This window comes from Quercus suber, unplaced genomic scaffold (assembly GCF_002906115.3).
Source record: "Quercus suber isolate HL8 unplaced genomic scaffold, Cork oak 2.0 scaffold_706, whole genome shotgun sequence".
Lineage (NCBI taxonomy): Eukaryota > Viridiplantae > Streptophyta > Magnoliopsida > Fagales > Fagaceae > Quercus > Quercus suber.
In genome coordinates, this window is record NW_027070147.1 from 114,605 (window position 1) to 133,639 (window position 19,035).

General features: G+C 32.8%; 1 protein-coding gene across 1 annotated transcript; it reads left to right on the forward strand.

Annotated features, from left to right (window-relative positions):
- Positions 1–734, forward strand: LOC112030771 (uncharacterized). The gene has a single exon (XM_024063437.2). It carries the CDS (start codon positions 165–167, stop codon positions 519–521), a length of 357 nt encoding a protein of 118 aa, XP_023919205.1. The 5' UTR covers positions 1–164; the 3' UTR covers positions 522–734.
- The last annotated feature ends 18,301 nt before the right edge of the window (positions 735–19,035 follow it).

Here is a 19,035-nt window from a genome sequence, read left to right on the forward strand (position 1 = left end):
TTCATTTGCATCATTCAACCCTTTAAAATGTATATGCCACCACTCACCCACTCCATATCTGAAGAATCTCAAAGTCTCAACCAATTTTCATCTCAACCCAGCAGCAGCAGCCCGCACTCAAAAATAAAAAAACTCTATTCTTATTAGTTGATTACTTCTACAATATGCAAAGGATTCCTCACAAATCACTAGCTGCACAAAGGCTACAAGTACCAGCCGGGAGGTCATCACTCAATAGAGACGCCATGGAAGGACATCGAGGGCTACGAAAGAATAACAATTATGCCGTATCATCATCTCCTAGGCCTCGGCCGGTTTGCACTTGCTCGAACCATCCGGGGGCGGTCAAGTGTACCCGTCACGGCTATGCAGTGCCTCATGCGGAGACATTGAAGAAGCGTAGTGCAAGAAAAGAGGTATTGAGGAGAGCATTGACACCACCACCACGCAGGTTGAGCCTCCGGTGGTTTAATTTCAGGCCAACACCAAGTCGACTCTCGAACATGTCTGTGGCTAATTAACATTTTTTGTTTTTGTAGTTATTTGTTTGGTTAATTAGTCCGGGTATCATCAAGTATATATGGCTGCAAATCTATTTCATATTGTTACCAAAACAGCAACGATTAAGGGATTGGATATTGAGAGTGCTGTCCTACACTTTTTCTTTGTAATCCCTACACTTTTTCTTTGTAATTACCAAAAAGGAAAAAAATTTAGGCTCCTATTTTTTATTCTCTTTTTCTTTGTGTGTGTAAAAATTATCACCTTCAAACAACCCGCTTTCCTTCTGCAAAAGGGGGTAGCTAGAAATAATTACTTGGGAGTCGGGTTGTAGTAGAGATATACTAAAATATAATTCAACCAATTTTCATGTGATTCAAACCACGAAAATTGAAAACTACGACGATAATTTTTCGGTCCTTTGTATGGATACTTTATATTTTTAGGTTAATATGGACCTGTTATAAGATAAGCAAGTTGAATTTCATCTTGTTCGTTGATAGGGAATTCATATATTTATTTACGTGATCCTGGATCATGGTCTATCCCTTTAGATTGAATTCTTGAACATTTAGAAGGATGCTCATCAGACATTGAAGTATCAACATTTGTTTCTACAGATTACTTAAGTTTTGAATGACATACAACTTTTTCTTAAAAAATGCATTAATTGTTTGTCATTTCTCATTATTTGGCACCTAATTTCAATGCCAAAAAAAAAAAAATCAATTCAAAAAATGATAAACTAACTTGGAAGAGAGATATAATAAATTATCATATAAAATTCATTCTTACACAGTCTCTTGGCCCTCACCCCACTTGGACCCACTCAAGAGACAAACAACACAAAAGCCAAAAAGGTTGAGACATAGAGTCAATGGGTCAAGAATAAAGAATCCAATAACAATAAACACAAAAAGATAAAATCAAATAAATATAAATTGCTTTACTGGCAAAAAATATCACACACACATACTTGATATTTCTATTACGCTATTTAGTATTTAGTTCAGTTCTAGAGAAAAAAAGAGAGAACTGAGATGAGAATGACTGAATAAGATACCTTGAGGAATTGAGGTAAGGGCCTTAGGATTTGAGGTTGAGCAATGAAGACTAGGTCAGGTCAGTTGCTAGTGAAGCTATAGCGTCACGACGAGCTGGAGAGGTGTGCCGCATGATGTGAGGACTGGGAATTCAAGCAGCATGAACTAAGGTCGTCAAGCAGAGCGTAGAGGCGTGACTACGTGAAGACTAGGAATTTAGGCAAAAGTGTGAGGTGATGATTAAAGAGTTTGTTTCGTTTGATTAGGATTAGGGATTTCAGATTTGGGGTTGGGCTGGGCTGGAAGTGCCTTTAGTTTAGAGAAGAAGAATTTTGTATGATTAAGGATTTTGGGCTGGCTAAATATGGACAAATATTTTTGTTTTATTTGAAGTTGTATTGGACTGGTTGTTGAAAATAATTTTGGGGGGTGGGGGGGGGGGGTTGGATTTAATTCTTGGAGGGGCCCATGTCTTTTTTTTTATATACTCTAATGGAAATTTTAAAAATTTGGGGGGGGGGGGGAGGGGGGGGGCCCAAGTAGCTTTGCCCTTGCTTCCGCAATTAAGTTATTAATACCTGATCATTTCTATGCAGCTAAGTGATTACAACTTACAAAAATATGGATGACTATATCGACGGTAATTTCTATTAGAGTTCTATTAGTGACATCAAAAAATTCTGTCCACTCACTCTTTTTGAATCCACCACAAACCTAATAAAGATGATTGGGTGTGAAAATTTTCGGGAAATTATCTTATATCTCTTGACTTTTCCTTAATAATAAGACACACCCTACACACGTGGCAAAATCTAACAACTCAATAGATGGCATCCTATTGAGGTGTCATGCTCTAGAGTTAACAAGTGGACTTATGTAGAATAGACCTTCATGGCTTTCTTGGACTCTCATACGTGCCTGAAATCATTGCGCAAGGTAAAAAGGCACTAATAGAAATCATGGGCCTCGAAGTTGGAATCACATGAAATTTGGCAAGCTAAAGTGAAACGGCCTCTTGAGTAATAGTCATTGTCTTGCTATAAGGTACCCCTAAAAATGGCGAATTCCTTCATTGAGGCCCCAAAAACTGTGATTTTGCCGTTTATAGTAATTTCTACTTCTTTAATAACTTTTTACTCAAAAGTCAAATTAAGATCCTGCTTGTTTTAAGACAACACTTAAGGTCAATAGTTTATGATTCTGCATTTAACTCAATTTTTCCATTTTTGGTAAATTTTGGTATTTTGTCACCTAATCACATAATTAGTGCGAATTAGGCTTCTAGACGTTTTTCTCAATATTTATATGTTTTGTAGTCGTCAGAGGCAAAATGGGCTATTATCAATAAACATAGACTTTTGTCAAATTCTTTCTCTGGTGGATTTTAGTCTATCTACTTGTGGATTCAGGAAAACCCCTCGTGGATTCGAGATTTATTGTAACTTCCAAAAATCATAAATAATAAAAGTCTATTCAATTTAAATAATTCATAAAAAAAAATATTAAATAAAAGCAACCAGCAACCTAAAATCTCATTACAAATGTCAGAGCTCTAATCCACCAAAGATAAAGCATGCTTCAAATAATTCTTCAGTACAATATTTAATACCATAAAAATAATAATAAAATCCTTAGTTCCACAGAATAATTCTTAACTGTTGTCTTCCAAGAATCTCTATTCCAATAATCCTTCTAATGTATTTGTACGTGGAAATAAAAGAAGGGGGGGGGGGAGATAACTCAATAAGTAGAATTCACTAACATTGGACTGTGAGAACAAACCTTTCAAATAAATAATTCTTACAACAAATTCATAACTTGTAACTTATCAATATTTTATCATCAAATATTTCATATAAAAAAATATCTTTATATTGTGAGCCATCATAACATATATATATCCATACCATCATATAAACAATTTCTTCGGCTTTTCTCGTGATCAATGTTTACGCCCCATTGACAGAGTTGTGTTGTCCCCTTTTAAGACTAGAACCTTCGTTTCATCCCTTTTCTTAAGGATGGCTCCTTTGAAACCTAAAGGTGCACTCCCTTGCTAAGGAGCTTCCTTTTTGGATCCTTAATAGTATACTCCCTTACTAAGGAGCTATCAAATGTGCACTGTCCCCTTTTTGGGACCATCCCTTACTAAAGACTAAATGCTGTATGATTGTCCCCTGTTAGGAACTAAATACAATATTGAGCTTTTAATCACGATTGGCCATAGGTTTTCAAAACATATTCAATATGCTCACAAAAATAATCCATTCATAATTCTAAAAAATATAAAGATATATTCACACATACAAGTTTAAATAAATTCAGGTTGTCCCACAAGTTTTTTATAAAACAAATAGTCAATGTGCACATCAAACATTTGTAAAATATCAATTTATATATAGGATATCAACATATTTCTTTGATATAAAATAGTTTAATAGTCAACACTATTTTGGGAAAACCTCTAAAATTAGTAAACACCACTTACCACTTAGTTGCAAAAATATGAAACCAACCTCCCTTGAATCACAACAAACCCGTAGAATTAGAACCTCGCAAAACCAAAGATAGGTCCATCAATACACAATTTCCCACTTAGAATCAATTTTCACACTTAAAAAAATTTTATCCTATACCACACTGATATATCCAAAATTCTCTATTTATTCACTTTCAGCTTTGATCAGATTTTTGGACTTATATTGCTGCCTAATTAGATTTTCCATTAACGTAATCATAAGTATTCATGAAACTTCAATATGGGCAAATAATGAATATCTGATCAACTTGAATGTAATAGCCATATAACTTATTCATATCTATCCACCCTAACATTATATCTATCCAATCTAATATTGGAAGCCACGTATAGTATTCTTAATTTATCAATCCAGTTGCCTATTATTCCCTTGATGCCGCTGGACATGAGGACATTACTGGATACGAATATGGACAATGACAATGGCGGTGAATTAGTGAGACTATAAACAATTATATATAAACCACAAAGCACCCTCGTTCTAATATAATAATCCTAGCTTTAGATCCATAACAGCAGGCCCTATTTTTTTTCTATTAGGTACGCTAATAATAGATGCTATAAGAGTGGGAACAAAAGCTAGCCATTGAGTATTTCAACCTTCCTAAGTTTAGAGCAGAAGAGAGCCGTACTTGCAGTCTCCACTCACAACCATAGTGAAGCAAAGCAAGGTTCAATAGTGTGCTGCCGCTGAAGCAAAAGGAAGCCCCATTAGCAAATACACGTGTAGCTTAAGAAGTAAAAGACTAGAGTTTTTTTTTTTTTTTAAAGCTTATCAAAGCCCATATATTTTCTTACGACACCTCACTTGGGCTTCATATTTCATAGTATTTATCTTACTTTTAATATCTTAGGCCAAAATCAATTAAATCCATTTGATTGTGTGCCTTCTTTTATTTACATGTAAGAATTAAATTAGTAATAAAATCATGGGGTGTTACATTTACTACCAAAAGCTAATAGCTTAGTTTCTGTTCCATGAAGAGAATATCGTATATGCTTTCTTCAGGCTTCCGCGACATCATGGATGACCATGGATAACATGGTAGATGCGGTGGCTAGGCATGTGTGCCACGTGTTGCGGATGCCAATGTATAAGTAAAGTTGTGCTTGATGCATTAGACAATAAGGGATGTGTTCATCACTTTAGGCAATGTGTCCAACTATTTTGGGTTTCTCAATTGGCTATCAACAGATTTTTTAGAAATCTATCAAGGGGTTACAAAAATGGAGGTTTTGGGGCTACAATCTAAGAGAAAGTGTTATGAAAATGCTAGGATGGTGGTTGATTGGGTCTAATCCCAATAAAGGCAGCAATGCTAGTTTGAACAATCATAAGCGATTATTGAGTCAAAGGATGGTTGATAATAGATTGTTTGAACCCTATTGAAGGCCACAAAAAAGTAGCTCTTATCCCATGTTAAAATCTAACAAATAAAAAATAATGATGTATATTGTGGATTAAAAAAAGTGTGAAAGCAAGAGAAAATGAGAACACATTACTAATGTGGTTTGACCTAACAACATGCATCTACATTGTTTTGTACTTATCTTGAACTTGATATGGATATTGATGTGGTCATTTGTTGTGTTGAGTTAGTAGCAATTGTGTTCAAATTTAGCACTTGTGAATTGCTTGATATGGATAATGCCATAATGGTGTGAATTATGATATGTAAAATTAGTAGTACTTGTTATTGAGACGTTTTGTACTTATCTTGAACTTGATATGGATATTGATGTAGTCATTTGTTGTGTTGAGTTAATAGCAATTGTGTTCAAATTTTGCACTTATGAATTTCTTGATATGGATAATGGTGTGGACTATGACATTAAGTTAGTGGCAATTGTACTTATCTTTCATGTCAATACATAGTTTCAAAAAATACCCAAAAAAGCCAAATACACTCATAATATACCGAGGTATGAGATGGCAAGATTGGATAGAATGAGGCAAAATTAAGAGAGAATTGATACTTTGGAATTGAAGAACATCTCAACTTCTCTAAAGGATTCTGCTAGTGTTATGGTAGATGATGATTATGTACCACTTATTAGTGACAATGACAATGATGATGAGTCATCTAATTTTGTAATCCATAAGGTACAATATATGTTCCATATGGTACAATAGATGATAATAACTTTGTTGTTCTATTATTTGTAATGACTTTATTCTTCCATTATATGTATGTTTGTTAGTTACAGATGGCACCAAGACGACTTACACGCTCACGAGATGAGGCATCTATCCTGGTGGTCCAATCTACAGTCCAATCTATGAAAACACCTCCTGAAGCAAATCCTCCCACCCAAAGTTCTTTTAGTGTTGAGGCGCAGACTACCGACACATTAACTAGCACGACTAGTAATTACATAGAACATAATTACTTACAACTGCACCCTGTTTTTACTATTGAGATTATACTTCACTTAATTTAGCTATAATATACATGGAATGTATAATTTTTTATCATTAATATTGTTTAAATATAATCTACTAGCAGAAATACCCGTGGAACAACATGTGGTATAACAATACAGGCACTTGTTGAAAAAAGTGGTAAGTTGCCAGTACATATTGCTGCAAAGTATGATGCTCCTGTTGGGAAGAATGCGTGCAAGCTTGTCAATCAAATTGGCATACAAGTGTAAAGTAATTTGTTCTATTACAACGTGCAAAATTGGAAAAGTGTTGATGTTGCTACTACAGATGTGATGCTTCAAAATATCACAGTAAATTTACATTGATAACGTCTAACTCATCTTTGTTGTCACTAAGCATATTAAATTCATGTAATAATATTTTTATAATACATATACACTTCATTTTACAGGATCAGTTTGAGCAATAAGGAGATTCCAACTTGGTAACGAAAACATTAAATATAAAATGTGTAAGATTATTGAGTTGCAACTCCAACAAGTTGCATCAGGCTCATAAAAAGCTCGTACAATCTCATGGTGCTGACTATGCAAGAAGCCACCCGCAAAAGAATGCCACACTTGAACAGTGGACTAAACTCATTGATGGGAGATGGACCAATGAGGAATGGTTGGTAAATTATTTATGCATATATTATTATTATCTAATGTTTGCTATATTATGTTGTCAACTGATTAGATTAATACTTAGATAAAGTAAATGTATACTGTTTTATTCATGATCTAATAAATATCTTGAATGTTGTTTATTAGAAAAAATTAAGAAAGAACTTTGAAAATAGGAAGAAAACTTTAGGCAAACATAGATGCGAGACAGAGGCACTTGCTGTTAGGTTGATGAGGAGGTGCGTGTTTTTTCATTTTCTTAAACCTTAGTATATTACTTATTGTGATTAATTAACTATATCTATCTAACACTCGAATGTTAATTAATCAGACAAATAATAATGACGATCAAGTTCCTGAATTGGCAAAAATCTTCAAAGATATTTATTTCAATCCAAATACAAATATGTGGATACACCATGAGGATGAAGCGATGTATGTATGTGTATCATTCCATTCCTATCATTTTTGTAAAGCTATAACATATATAGTATTAATGTTGTGATTGTTTGTTTCTTTCTCTCTTTCAAATTATAGGAAAATATTCTTAAAGTGCAAGAGGATCATTGTCAAGATCCTAATGCAATTCCCCTTACACAAGAAGAGATCTCAAAATTAGTTTTTAAGAAGAAGTCTGGTATTGTAAAAGGACTTGGCATGAGACCTTCCTTTTCTCTAGTAACCACCGCCTCATCTAATTCCTCAGTGAAGTATATCCAATGGCTAGAAAATGAGATAATTGAGCTCAAAGAGGCAAGAGTTAGGGACCAAGAGGAGCGAGCTAGGGACCAAGAGGCACAAGCTAAGCAAGAAGAGGTCCAAAAGAATATTCTTAACTTTTTGAGGAGCAAGGGTTATGATGACGTTCTTACCTATGGGGGTGATTCATCTTCAAGTTAAAATACTTATTGGTTAGTACTTTATTTTAGCAATTGACCTACACTACATGGTGTGACTACTTTTTTTTGATGTATTATTTGAAACTAATTGTATTATATTACACTTGAAAATATCTATATCTGCTTTCTACAACTTATACATTAGAAGTTGTAAAGGGATAATTACAATTTGCCCACCTGTGGTTTGACCCGATTTCTATGTGCCTACCCGTGGTTTAAATTTTGACACTTTACCCACCTGTGATTTCCTCCGTTAAGGCTCTGTTACCCACCTCTGTTAAAAAGAAGGCTAAATATGTATTTTTGCACAATTTTTATGTCTCTCTCCTCCCAAAACATAAAACTCATAAAAATTCAAGAGAAAACAAGATCAAAATGTGCTATTGGTAAAAAATATTATGCAATTTCTTAGAACTTCAACTTGTATTTAAACTTATCATCTCAACTACAAATAAACTAATTATACGTCTGAAAGCATAATATTATGCCAAGCCGTACAAGAAAAATTAGATAAAAATTAAAACTCCTAATCTAACTCAACAATGTTCAAATAAATCAAATCAAATCTCTTGCTACTCATGTCCAAAAACTAGACACCTAGAAAAGTAGAAAACCCAGAAAATTTTCTTGAAGGTCCCCATCTCTTGCAGCCGAAACTAAGCGCTCCCCAGATGCTGAGCATCCGAATGAATTCCCCACAATGCTAAGAAGCCTCATGACCCTCCCTCAAGGATTATTGAATCAAACAAACAAACTTGCTTCCTAGCACAACATGTTCCCTACTTTTTACAAATGGAACAATACAAACGACAGTTCTTTGAAAACTTACTTACGCACAGAAGCAAATTCTTAATCTCTCTCTACAGAACCACTTAGGCCTACCAAACTAATAACAACCCGGAACTAAGTCTCTCAAAACACATTCAGAAAAAAGTTGGTTGTAACGGTCAGAATCCCACTAAACTTAGATGTTCAGGGAGAGAGAGAAACAGAGAATTTTGTGCAAATAAAAAACAACCCACTCTGAAACTACCATTAGAAAAAAATGACCAAGATGTGATTGTTTATAGATTAGTTATCAGGTCCTCGTAAACTTCAAAGAAACCCAACAAAATCCTATATTACTGGATATTGTTAAATTAATCCATCCAAAAACAAAAACAAAGAAAGTCCTATATTCTTTCACCCTAAATGGTCAGAGTCACGAATGAATATCCTCCAAAGAATCCTAATCTCTGATACCCACTTCTACATAATCCTAAAAGAATCAAAATCTCCACTACCCACTTTCAAATTCTGAAAATATAAAAATTCCCCAACACCCACTTCCAAATTCTCACTCAAAAAAAGAAACAATATACCAACAGACCCAATATCCAATTCCAGGATCCTCAAAGAGGAAAAAAAAGAAATTAAAAAGATAAAAACTTTACAAAACCCATATCACATATCACCTTTGGGCTTTGTTGGAGAGAGAGATTGATCAAACTCCTGGCGGAGAATCGAGCAAAGGAAATATGTAGTGCATGATATATGTAAAATATTTGTTAACTGAAATTTGCCTAAAATAAAAATAGAAAGATGAGAAAGTAAATATGGGCCGGTAAAGTGGGGAATGTTTCATTTGGGACAGGCAGTTTTGTGGAGAAGGTGTTTGAAATTTTCAAAGGGACACCCAGAAAAGTAGAAAACCCAGAAAATTTTCTGGGTTTTCTACTTTTCTGGGTTTCTAGTTCTTGGACATGAGGAGTAGGAGATTTGATTTGATTTATTTGAACGTTGTTGAGTTAGATTAGGAGTTTTAATTTTTATCTAATTTTTCTCGTACGTCTTGGCTTTATTATGCTTTCAGACGTATAATTAGTTTATTTGTAGTTGAGATGATAAGTTCAAATACAAGTTGAAGTTCTAAGAAATTGCATAATATTTTTTACCAATAGCACATTTTGATCTTGTTTTCTCTTGAATTTTTATGTGTTTTATGTTTTGGGAGGAGAGAGACATAAAAATTGTGCAAAAATACATATTTAGCCTTCTTTTTAACAGAGGTGGGTAACAGAGCCTTAACGGAGGAAATCACAGGTGGGTAAAGTGTCAAAATTTAAACCACGGGTAGGCACATAGAAATCGGGTCAAACCACAGGTGGGCAAATTGTAATTATCCCTAATTTTAATTTGTTGGTGTGGCTACTCTTAATGCATTGTCTTTATAACATAGTTAATGTTTTTACTTTACGATTTTAGGGGATTTACTTTTGGCATCACTTGAAGACATATGAGAACATCTTCTGTTAGTTCTAATTATATTATGCTACACCTTTTGTCTACTAACTATATAAAAAGTGTGAATGCCTCTACAGTGAATTTTTGGTTTCGTCAATCACTACCCAAGACTCTCCGTTTCATCTCATTCCTCTATCTACATTGTATTGCTTTATCTTTATCTTATCATTGTTTTATTTGGGCTTATATGGGCTTAAAAGAAAAGCTTTCATCTTACTATTTTTTTTTCTCTATATCTTATTATTGTTTTATTTGGGCTTATATGGTTTAATATAAATTTTTAAAACAAAAGCACATAACCCACGGCCACATCTCTTATCTCTTATAGTTCACCAAATGTTTTTGCGTGAGATAGAAAAGCAAGTCTGGCAGGCAAAAGTGGAAGAAATATGTTCTTCTTCTAGCAGACTCTGACAAAGAAATAAGCTTAGCAGAGTATGTGTGTGGTGCCATTGCAATCCATACATATTTGGGGAGATAAGGCTCAAAGACAAAGGGCTATAGGTTTGTAGGAGTAAAAGGTTGTGTGGTTTAAAGAATGGTCGTGGGTTATGTGCTTTTCTTGGAAGTTAAGATTGTTGGTGGAGATTGTGGGTGGGTATGGGTTTCTTGGAAGTTGAGAGAGAGAAGTAGAGGATCAGATAAAACTTTTTGCTGTTTTGTGGTTCGGCATTCTCAGCTAATCACAATACAAGTATCTCTCTCTAAAGTTCTCTTCTCTATGGCTTGATTGATTTTTTTAAGACTGATTTATCATTCTTTTTTAGTTCTGTTCTCTTCTCTATTGGTTGATTGATTTCTTAAAGACTGATTTATCATTCTCTTTTAGTTTCATTGCTTCATTTTTTATTAAATATTTGATAAAGAAATATGGAGTCTATGGGTTGATGATTTTTTGAAGATTGATTATCACTCTATTTTAGTTCCGTTAAACATTTGATGAAGAAATATGGAGTGGTTGTTGAATATTTATTTTTATACATGCATGTTATTAAGGTCAGCTTTGTTTTCTGATAGTGTTTGCTTTGGAATTTGGGATGTAGAGTAACCAAATTGAGATGAGTAAAACCAATAGTATATATTCATCATACTTTATTTTCCCCTTCTTCTATTAATCTGGGGTCTACAACATATTAATTCATTTTTTAACAATATTTAAAAATTAGTGACCTTTGGTATTTTATATCTCTCTTCGGTTTAATTTTGTTTTCAATTGGTGATTTTTTTTTTAAACAAATATTTTTTATTATTGTTTCATATTTTTTTTTATCTAGTATGACAACTAGCTAAAGGATCTCAGTCTAATTGGAGCTCAGCCTGCTAAATTAGGAAATCTTGCTCATTTGTGAAAAATGTAAGAGAAATATGCATGTTTTACTCAATTATAGAAGTCATTTCAACTCATCATGTTATTATTTTGCCCAATAGTTCTTAGAGATTATTAATTTTTGACAGTTGTTAATGAGAAATCCATACAAATTCCATTGTTTAAGTCTATGAAAATTGTCTATACATATGATTTGTGTGTGATAGTTTTCTATTGTGTGTAAGTTCTATAAACAGCTTTCTACAATTGTTATTGTATTATTGGTGTTAATTGTATAGTGTGTGAGATTAGTCTTTGTTATGACCTTAATTTGGCCGAACTTTGGCTGTATGTGTATTTCTTGGTTTGTCTTAATTGCAAGTATTTTGATTCATAATTTTTTTTAAATGCCAAACCAGTAGCATTCTTTGTGAAATAGGCAATGTATATGGAGAATGATGATTTAATATATCAAGAAAACAACCTATGACACAATAGAAATATTTAACCATAAATTACAAAAAAAAAAAAAAAAAAAACTCTTTCATTTGCGTTTTGTATGGCTAATTTTAGAGGTTTGATTGTTTTAGTTTGTAAATTATGGAATATTGTTTTTCTATTGTTCTTGTGAATTTTTTGGAGTTTTCAGAGGTAATGAAGTTAAATTGTTCAATTCTTATTTATATTTTCAAGATTTTTTTTAATAAATATAATTTTGCCAAGTGTCTAATTTTTATGCTTTGTATCGCTTATTGGTTCATTCTAGATCTTTGTATGATTATTATTATTATTTTTCCTTTGTGGATTTGTAGAAGGTTTAATTCTTGATGTGTATAATATAGATTAACTACCTGTCGAATTTTCAATACAATTTGTGATAATATTGTTGTGCTTTCACTTGCTATTCCTTGTAAACAAGGTACATAATTGGCTATAATTTAGAAATTTAATGGGAACGTTAATAATAATTGTATGGAGTTATAAAATTATTTATTTTTTTGGCTTAAGCTCAAATGGTCAATGTTAATGTATTTATCAATATAGAAAATAAGTTTTGATTATGCCGTTTGCAATCTAATTCATGAAATTTGACTACCTTCTTAATTTCACCATTAGCGATCTTGTTAAAACTGTTTCAAAATGCTCTACTCACTACACAAAAGACAAAGTATATCTTCAGCTTATGTTTTATAAAGATAGAGAATCAAGAAACTTTGAATCATTTATTTTTGCTTGTTCAATTTTCAATTGCCAGAGCAATGTAGTTTGCTTGTAGCATCAAGGTTTGATTTGTTGCAACCTCAATAATTTTTTTAGCGATTATCAATTATTTTGAACATGATTTTGATAATTTCTTGCCTGTAGTTTTGATGAAAGGTGTCTTATTCCTTGCCTTATTTTGATTATTTGTTTTTTTTAGAAACAAAGTTGTGTTTGAAAGATAGTCTATATTACCTAAAGAGATGGTTAAATATGGCATATGGTAGACTTATACATGTAAAGGAATGCTTGTTGCTAAAGTTAATCTAAGAAATGATGTAAGCCTTTTGTGAAGAGATATAATTAGTTTTTAGATGATGCATTTTTGTGGTTGTTATGTTTTGTTTATCCTTTGTTTATGTGTGTGTGTGCATTCTTTTTATTTTATTTGTAAGTTCATGGTGTTATCTTCATAAATGTTGTCTTTTTTGTTGCAGTTCATCTGAGACTTTACTCTCTAGATTGTGATAGTACTTGATCTCCAAAGCAACAAGTAAGTACAATAAAGGCTCCAAATTACATGAAATTGTTCTCAATTTGTGAACTTTTTCTTTGGAATGTATAATGATTCTATTGCTTATCGTTTACAATTATATGTTATTTTTTTCTTTTTGTATATTGCTTTTTTGTTTTCTAATTCTAAATTTGTGGATATTTGTTTTATCTTTCTCATTGATTTCATTGTTCTTGTTTGTTCCCAACTTTGTTATCATTTACTGCCCTCTTAATTTCCACGTTTTTTTTTTTTTAATCAAAACATGGTAGCCTAGAATTACATGGAGAGTGAAGATTTAGATGATACCTCAATTAAGAGGAATTCCTATTGTTCTAGCCAAAAAAGGAAAAGCAAATCAACATATAATGAAGTGATACACTATAATAATAATGATACAATCATTACAAATCCAGCAGATCCCTTAGTTACTACTTCAAAAGAAAAAGCTAAGTTTAAGTATATGAAAACAATAGTCTTTTAGATTGAATTTTAAAGATGGTGCCAATTTTTTGTTGCCTTTAATAAATATAAAGGTAGTAGAAAAGATCATAAGAGAACAAAATATTGGTATGGTACATTACCTAACGAACAAAAAAAAGATTTTAACAAGAAAAGGAGAGAAGCATATGCACAAAAGAAAGCTCTTGCAAAAGAAGCACTCATAAACTATCAATGTAAGTTTATATATGTAAAACAGTACACTTTTCATCTAATCTAGACATGTGGTGTTAATTTGCTGTTACCTAATATGAATAAAGGTGTTAGAGGACAACAAAAGAGAGCAGAGCATTAGTATTTGTATATTGCATTATCTGAGGAGAGAAAAAGAGATATTTGCAAGATAAGGAGGGAAGCATATGCACAAAGAACAGCTCTTGCAAAAGAAGCTATTAAGAATGCTTAAATCAATTCGATTGCAAGTATGGAAACTTTTAAAGAGATTGATGGTCCTAGAATGCACATTTTAGTAGAAGAAGATATCAGTAAATGGGGATGTGGGACGAAAAGAAAGCAATTTGTTGCAACAGTTGATGATAGAAATGAACAAATGCTTAAGAAAAAATCTACGATATGTGCTACTGAAAGTCATAGTGGTAGAAAGTTTGTTCCAGTTAGCAGCCATGGTATACTGATCAATAAAGATCCTCAAATGAATATAGGTAAGAATTGACTACTAAAAATATTATTCTACCATCGCGCACCCTTGGTGTGATTGCCACTCCACAAGTATAAGTACTTGTGGGGTGTGGGGGGCAAGGCGAGGGTTCAAGTCTCTAGGAGGTAGCTTCACACACATATATACTTAGATTAGGCTAGAGTAGAATTCTATCTTATATAATATATATATATATATATATTATTCTAGCCTCAAATATGGCATCTTAATATCCTGAAATACCAACTATTACCCTTATTTGAACTTTTAGAAAACCGACACTGTCACATGATGATGCTAAATTTATCTAATAGAGGAAAGAAGCAAATTAGTGAGTACAACATCTTTGAAGTTGGTAAGTGTTAGTCAAATAGTTTAAGTCTTCCATATTTCTATGAGATTTGCATTAAAGTTTTGAATAATGAAATGCCATTCAAAATAGGATCATGTTCCACTGGAGTAACCAGTTTGATTCCAACAAAATTAGGGCAAAGCTGTACAGGTACAGTACCTCATAGATAAAAAAGACTACCCCTACTAGGCTATACGTTTTAGATACTTGTCCTTCTAAAGATTTTAGATTTCTTTTAGTTTACAGCTAAACTTAAATTAATAGGTTCTTGTTACTCTTGGTGTCTATCTTCTTTGTTCTACAGTCAGAAAAATTCTAAAGTGCAAAAATCTTAGATCTGTCTTACAAAGTATACCTTTTGAAGCAAATACTTTGTTACCAATATCGGCATGTATATATTATCAAGCAAAAAGTTCTATCATTAGCCTAAAGGATTTTGCTGTTCTGATGGAGAGATTTGCTTGGTCTCCAATGGTGTTCCCAATGATCTTTATAGGCTGTTCACTTTTAAGTCAAAAGAATCAATAGAGTTCCTCAAATATATTCACACTTATAATAACACATTTGCATGCACATCCTTTGGTGACAAATATGACCAAAATTTTTGTAACTGAAACAAGGGCATATACACATTTAGGGTTCAAGGCCAAGTGTACCATTATATAAATGACTTGCTGCCATTAGATGATCATCCTTCATATTTGCAACTATATTTCTATGATACTAAACATGAAGTACAAAACAGACTATATAATTCAGATTGATTAAACCCATCCATTCTAACCTAAATAATTGATATATTAAAACTAAACCCATATTTTGCATTCTTTCATTCTCTTAAGAATATACCAACTTTGAAAGATCTCTGTATTCATATAAAATCAGATGCTGCATTAGACCAACGTGTCTATAATACTCCTTCAGCTTTCACAAGTAGCTACAATATGGGTTGAAGATGATAGTTCAAGAGACTATAGTAGTTGAGACATTATTGTTTATAGTCATTCTGGGGGTAGTCATAGGGTACAATACTACTTTGGTTGTTATGACCCTTTACAATATCCTTTGTTATTCCTCTATGGAGATACTGGTTGGCATCAAGGAATACAAAGAGTTGAAAAGGGAAAGAAATATTTGCCTTCTCAAGTTGAAGTATTAATTAATCCATGTGAATCAAGCTCTACAACAGAACTAATTAACAAGGAAATGAAAGATAAACATTATCTTAAATATTAGTGTTGTTGCTTATAACGTAACATATAGGATTATTTAGCTTCTAACATTATGCAACTATATTTTTAGTACTAGAGAAGAAGAAGAAAAGAGGTGTGGTCTCGTGCTGTGAATATAATTGCTATAAATTACAAATAAGAGTTTTTATCAATTCAATCTTGTTGCATTCAAGTTGGCTCTTTCAACAATATGTTGTTGACATGTATATCAAAATTGAAATAACTAGATTAGATTATTTTTGAAACAAGCAAGATGAGATTCAAGCTGAGGCCTATCAAGGCATTATTGATAGCATTCATATGGGTGAAACGCGTGGTTCCAAAGTTGGACGTAGAATAATTTTGCCAGCTTCATTCATAGGTGGAACAAGGGATATGCGAAAGAGGTACATGGATGCAATGGCATTGGTGCAGCGCTTTGGAAAACCAGATATTTTTCTCACTATGACATGCAACCCAAATTGGCCAAAAATTAAACAAGAGTTACAATTAGGAGAAGAAGCACAAAATCGGCATGATTTGATTGCCTGGGTCTTTAGAGCAAAGTTAGAGGAGCTGAAAATTGAATTATTTAAGAAACAAGTATTTGGAGTAGTTGTTGCATATGTATATGTAATTGAGAATCCAAAAAGAGGACTTCCACATGCATATTTCTTAATCATATTAAAGAAAGATTGGAAAATTATTGTGCCTAAAACATTTGATGATATTGTATCAGCAAAACTTCCAAACAAAGATAAAAACCCACACATATATTCAACTGTTGTGAAGCACATGATGGATGGTCCTTGTGGTGCTCTTAATCTGAAGAACATATGTATGGAAAGAACTGGTTGGTGCAAGAACCATTATCCAAGAGATTTTTGTGAGCAAACTACTGTAGGCAATGATTCATTCCCCAAATATAGACGCCGAGATGATGGTACAAGCGTTAAGGTTAGGGAAAAAGATTTAGATAACCGTTAGGTTGTACCATATAGCTTACCTGCTTGCAAAATTTGATTGTCATACAAATGTAGAGATATGTTCAACAATCAAAGCGGTTATATATATATATATATACATAAGGGGCATGATCATGTTGCTTTCCATGTTACTCTAGAAGATAATTCACAAGATATAGATGAAATTGAAAGATTTCAATCAGCATGTTGGATAACTCCTCCTGAAGCAATGTGGAGAATTTATGGTTTCGCATTAAATGAGATGTATCCATCAGTCTATATTTTACAATTACATCTTGAAGACCAACACTCTATTACTTTTAGAAAATATGATGATCTTAGCTGTGTTTTGAGAGATAATTCATCTTCAAGATCAATGCTGACTTAATTTTTTTTGTAGAAATAAGATGGATGAAAATGCACGTAAGCTATTGTATAAAGAATTTCCTAAGCAGTTTGTATGGAATCAACAAGATAAAATATGGACTCTAAGAAAAAAGAAAAACGTGATTGCTAGAATTGTTGCAGCAAATCCTATTGAGGGTGAAAGATATTATTTGCAATTGTTGTTGAATCATGTGAAGGACCAACATCATTTGAAGACTTAAACACTATTGGTGGTGTCGTAGCTTCAACATTTCGTGAAGTTGCTTTGCTATGTGGACTGCTAGACGCTGACAATAGTTTAGACAAGTGCTTGGAAGAAGCATCTATGTATCAAATGCCATATAGTTTGAGGCATTTGTTTGCTTTAATATTAGTCTACTGTAATCCTAGCAAGCCCAAATTATTATGGAACAAGTTTGAACAAGTGATGTTTGAGGACTTTAGACAACTTAATGGTGTTGTACTCAATGTTAGAACAAGAGTCTTGCAAAGTATTGCTTACACACTTGAATCAATGGGAAAAGATATAAATAGTAATAACTTGGTTGATTTTAAGGTTACTGTTGATGAAGATCAAACAGGATCAAGGGAGATTCATGATGAACTAAAGATATCAATTTCAGAAGAAGATCTACTTGCAACTGAATCACTAAATGCAAAACAGAAATATGCATAAGAAAGAATATTAGAAAAGATTTTCTCAAATACACCTGGGGCATTTTTCATTGATGGACCTAGTGGAACAGGAAAGACTTTTCTTTACAAAACTCTTCTTGCCACAATCATATCAAAACACCTTGTGGCTCTTATAACTACATCATCAGGTGTGGCTGCTTCCATACTACCTGGGGGTTAAACAGCACATTCACGATTTAAGATTCCTCTCAATGTTGAGAACAGTATAACCTGTTGTGTTAGCAAGCAAAATGGACTAGCCAAACTTCTACAAGTTTCAAAGTTAATTATATGGGATCAAGCACCAATGTCAAGAAGGCAAACAATAGAAGCTTTAGATAAGATGCTACAAGATATAAATGAATCTGAGTTACCATTTGGGGGGCAAAGTAGTTGTATTTAGAGGTGACTTCTATCAAGTCTTACCTCCAAAAGCATCAAGACAAGAAACAATTGCTACTAGCTTAGTCAAGTCATATTTATGGCCTACAATAGAAAAAATCAAATTAACTAAAAACATGAGAGCACAGTTAGATCCTACCTTTTAGATTACTTGTTACGAGTAGGAAATGGAACAGAACAAATAGTTACTAATGATACAATAAATCTCCCAACTACCATGATTATACCATACATAGATGACATGACCTCTTTAACTGCTTTGATAGATGCTATATTTTTAAATATAAATGATTATCCAAGAAATTTACACCTTATCATTAATAGAGCTATTTTAATACTTAAAAATGATTGTGTTGATGAGATAAATAACTTGCTTACAAAAAAGTTTTTGAGTGAGGTTACCCAATATTATAGCTTTGATGAGACCATAAATAGAACTGAACAAGGTCTACAAGAAGATTTCTTAAATAGATTAATACCAAATGGACTCCCTCCACATGAATTAATGC

Bases quoted from the DNA above. Each gene is read 5' to 3' on its own strand.
- LOC112030771 (XM_024063437.2), top strand. From the start codon at position 165: ATGCAAAGGATTCCTCACAAATCACTAGCTGCACAAAGGCTACAAGTA.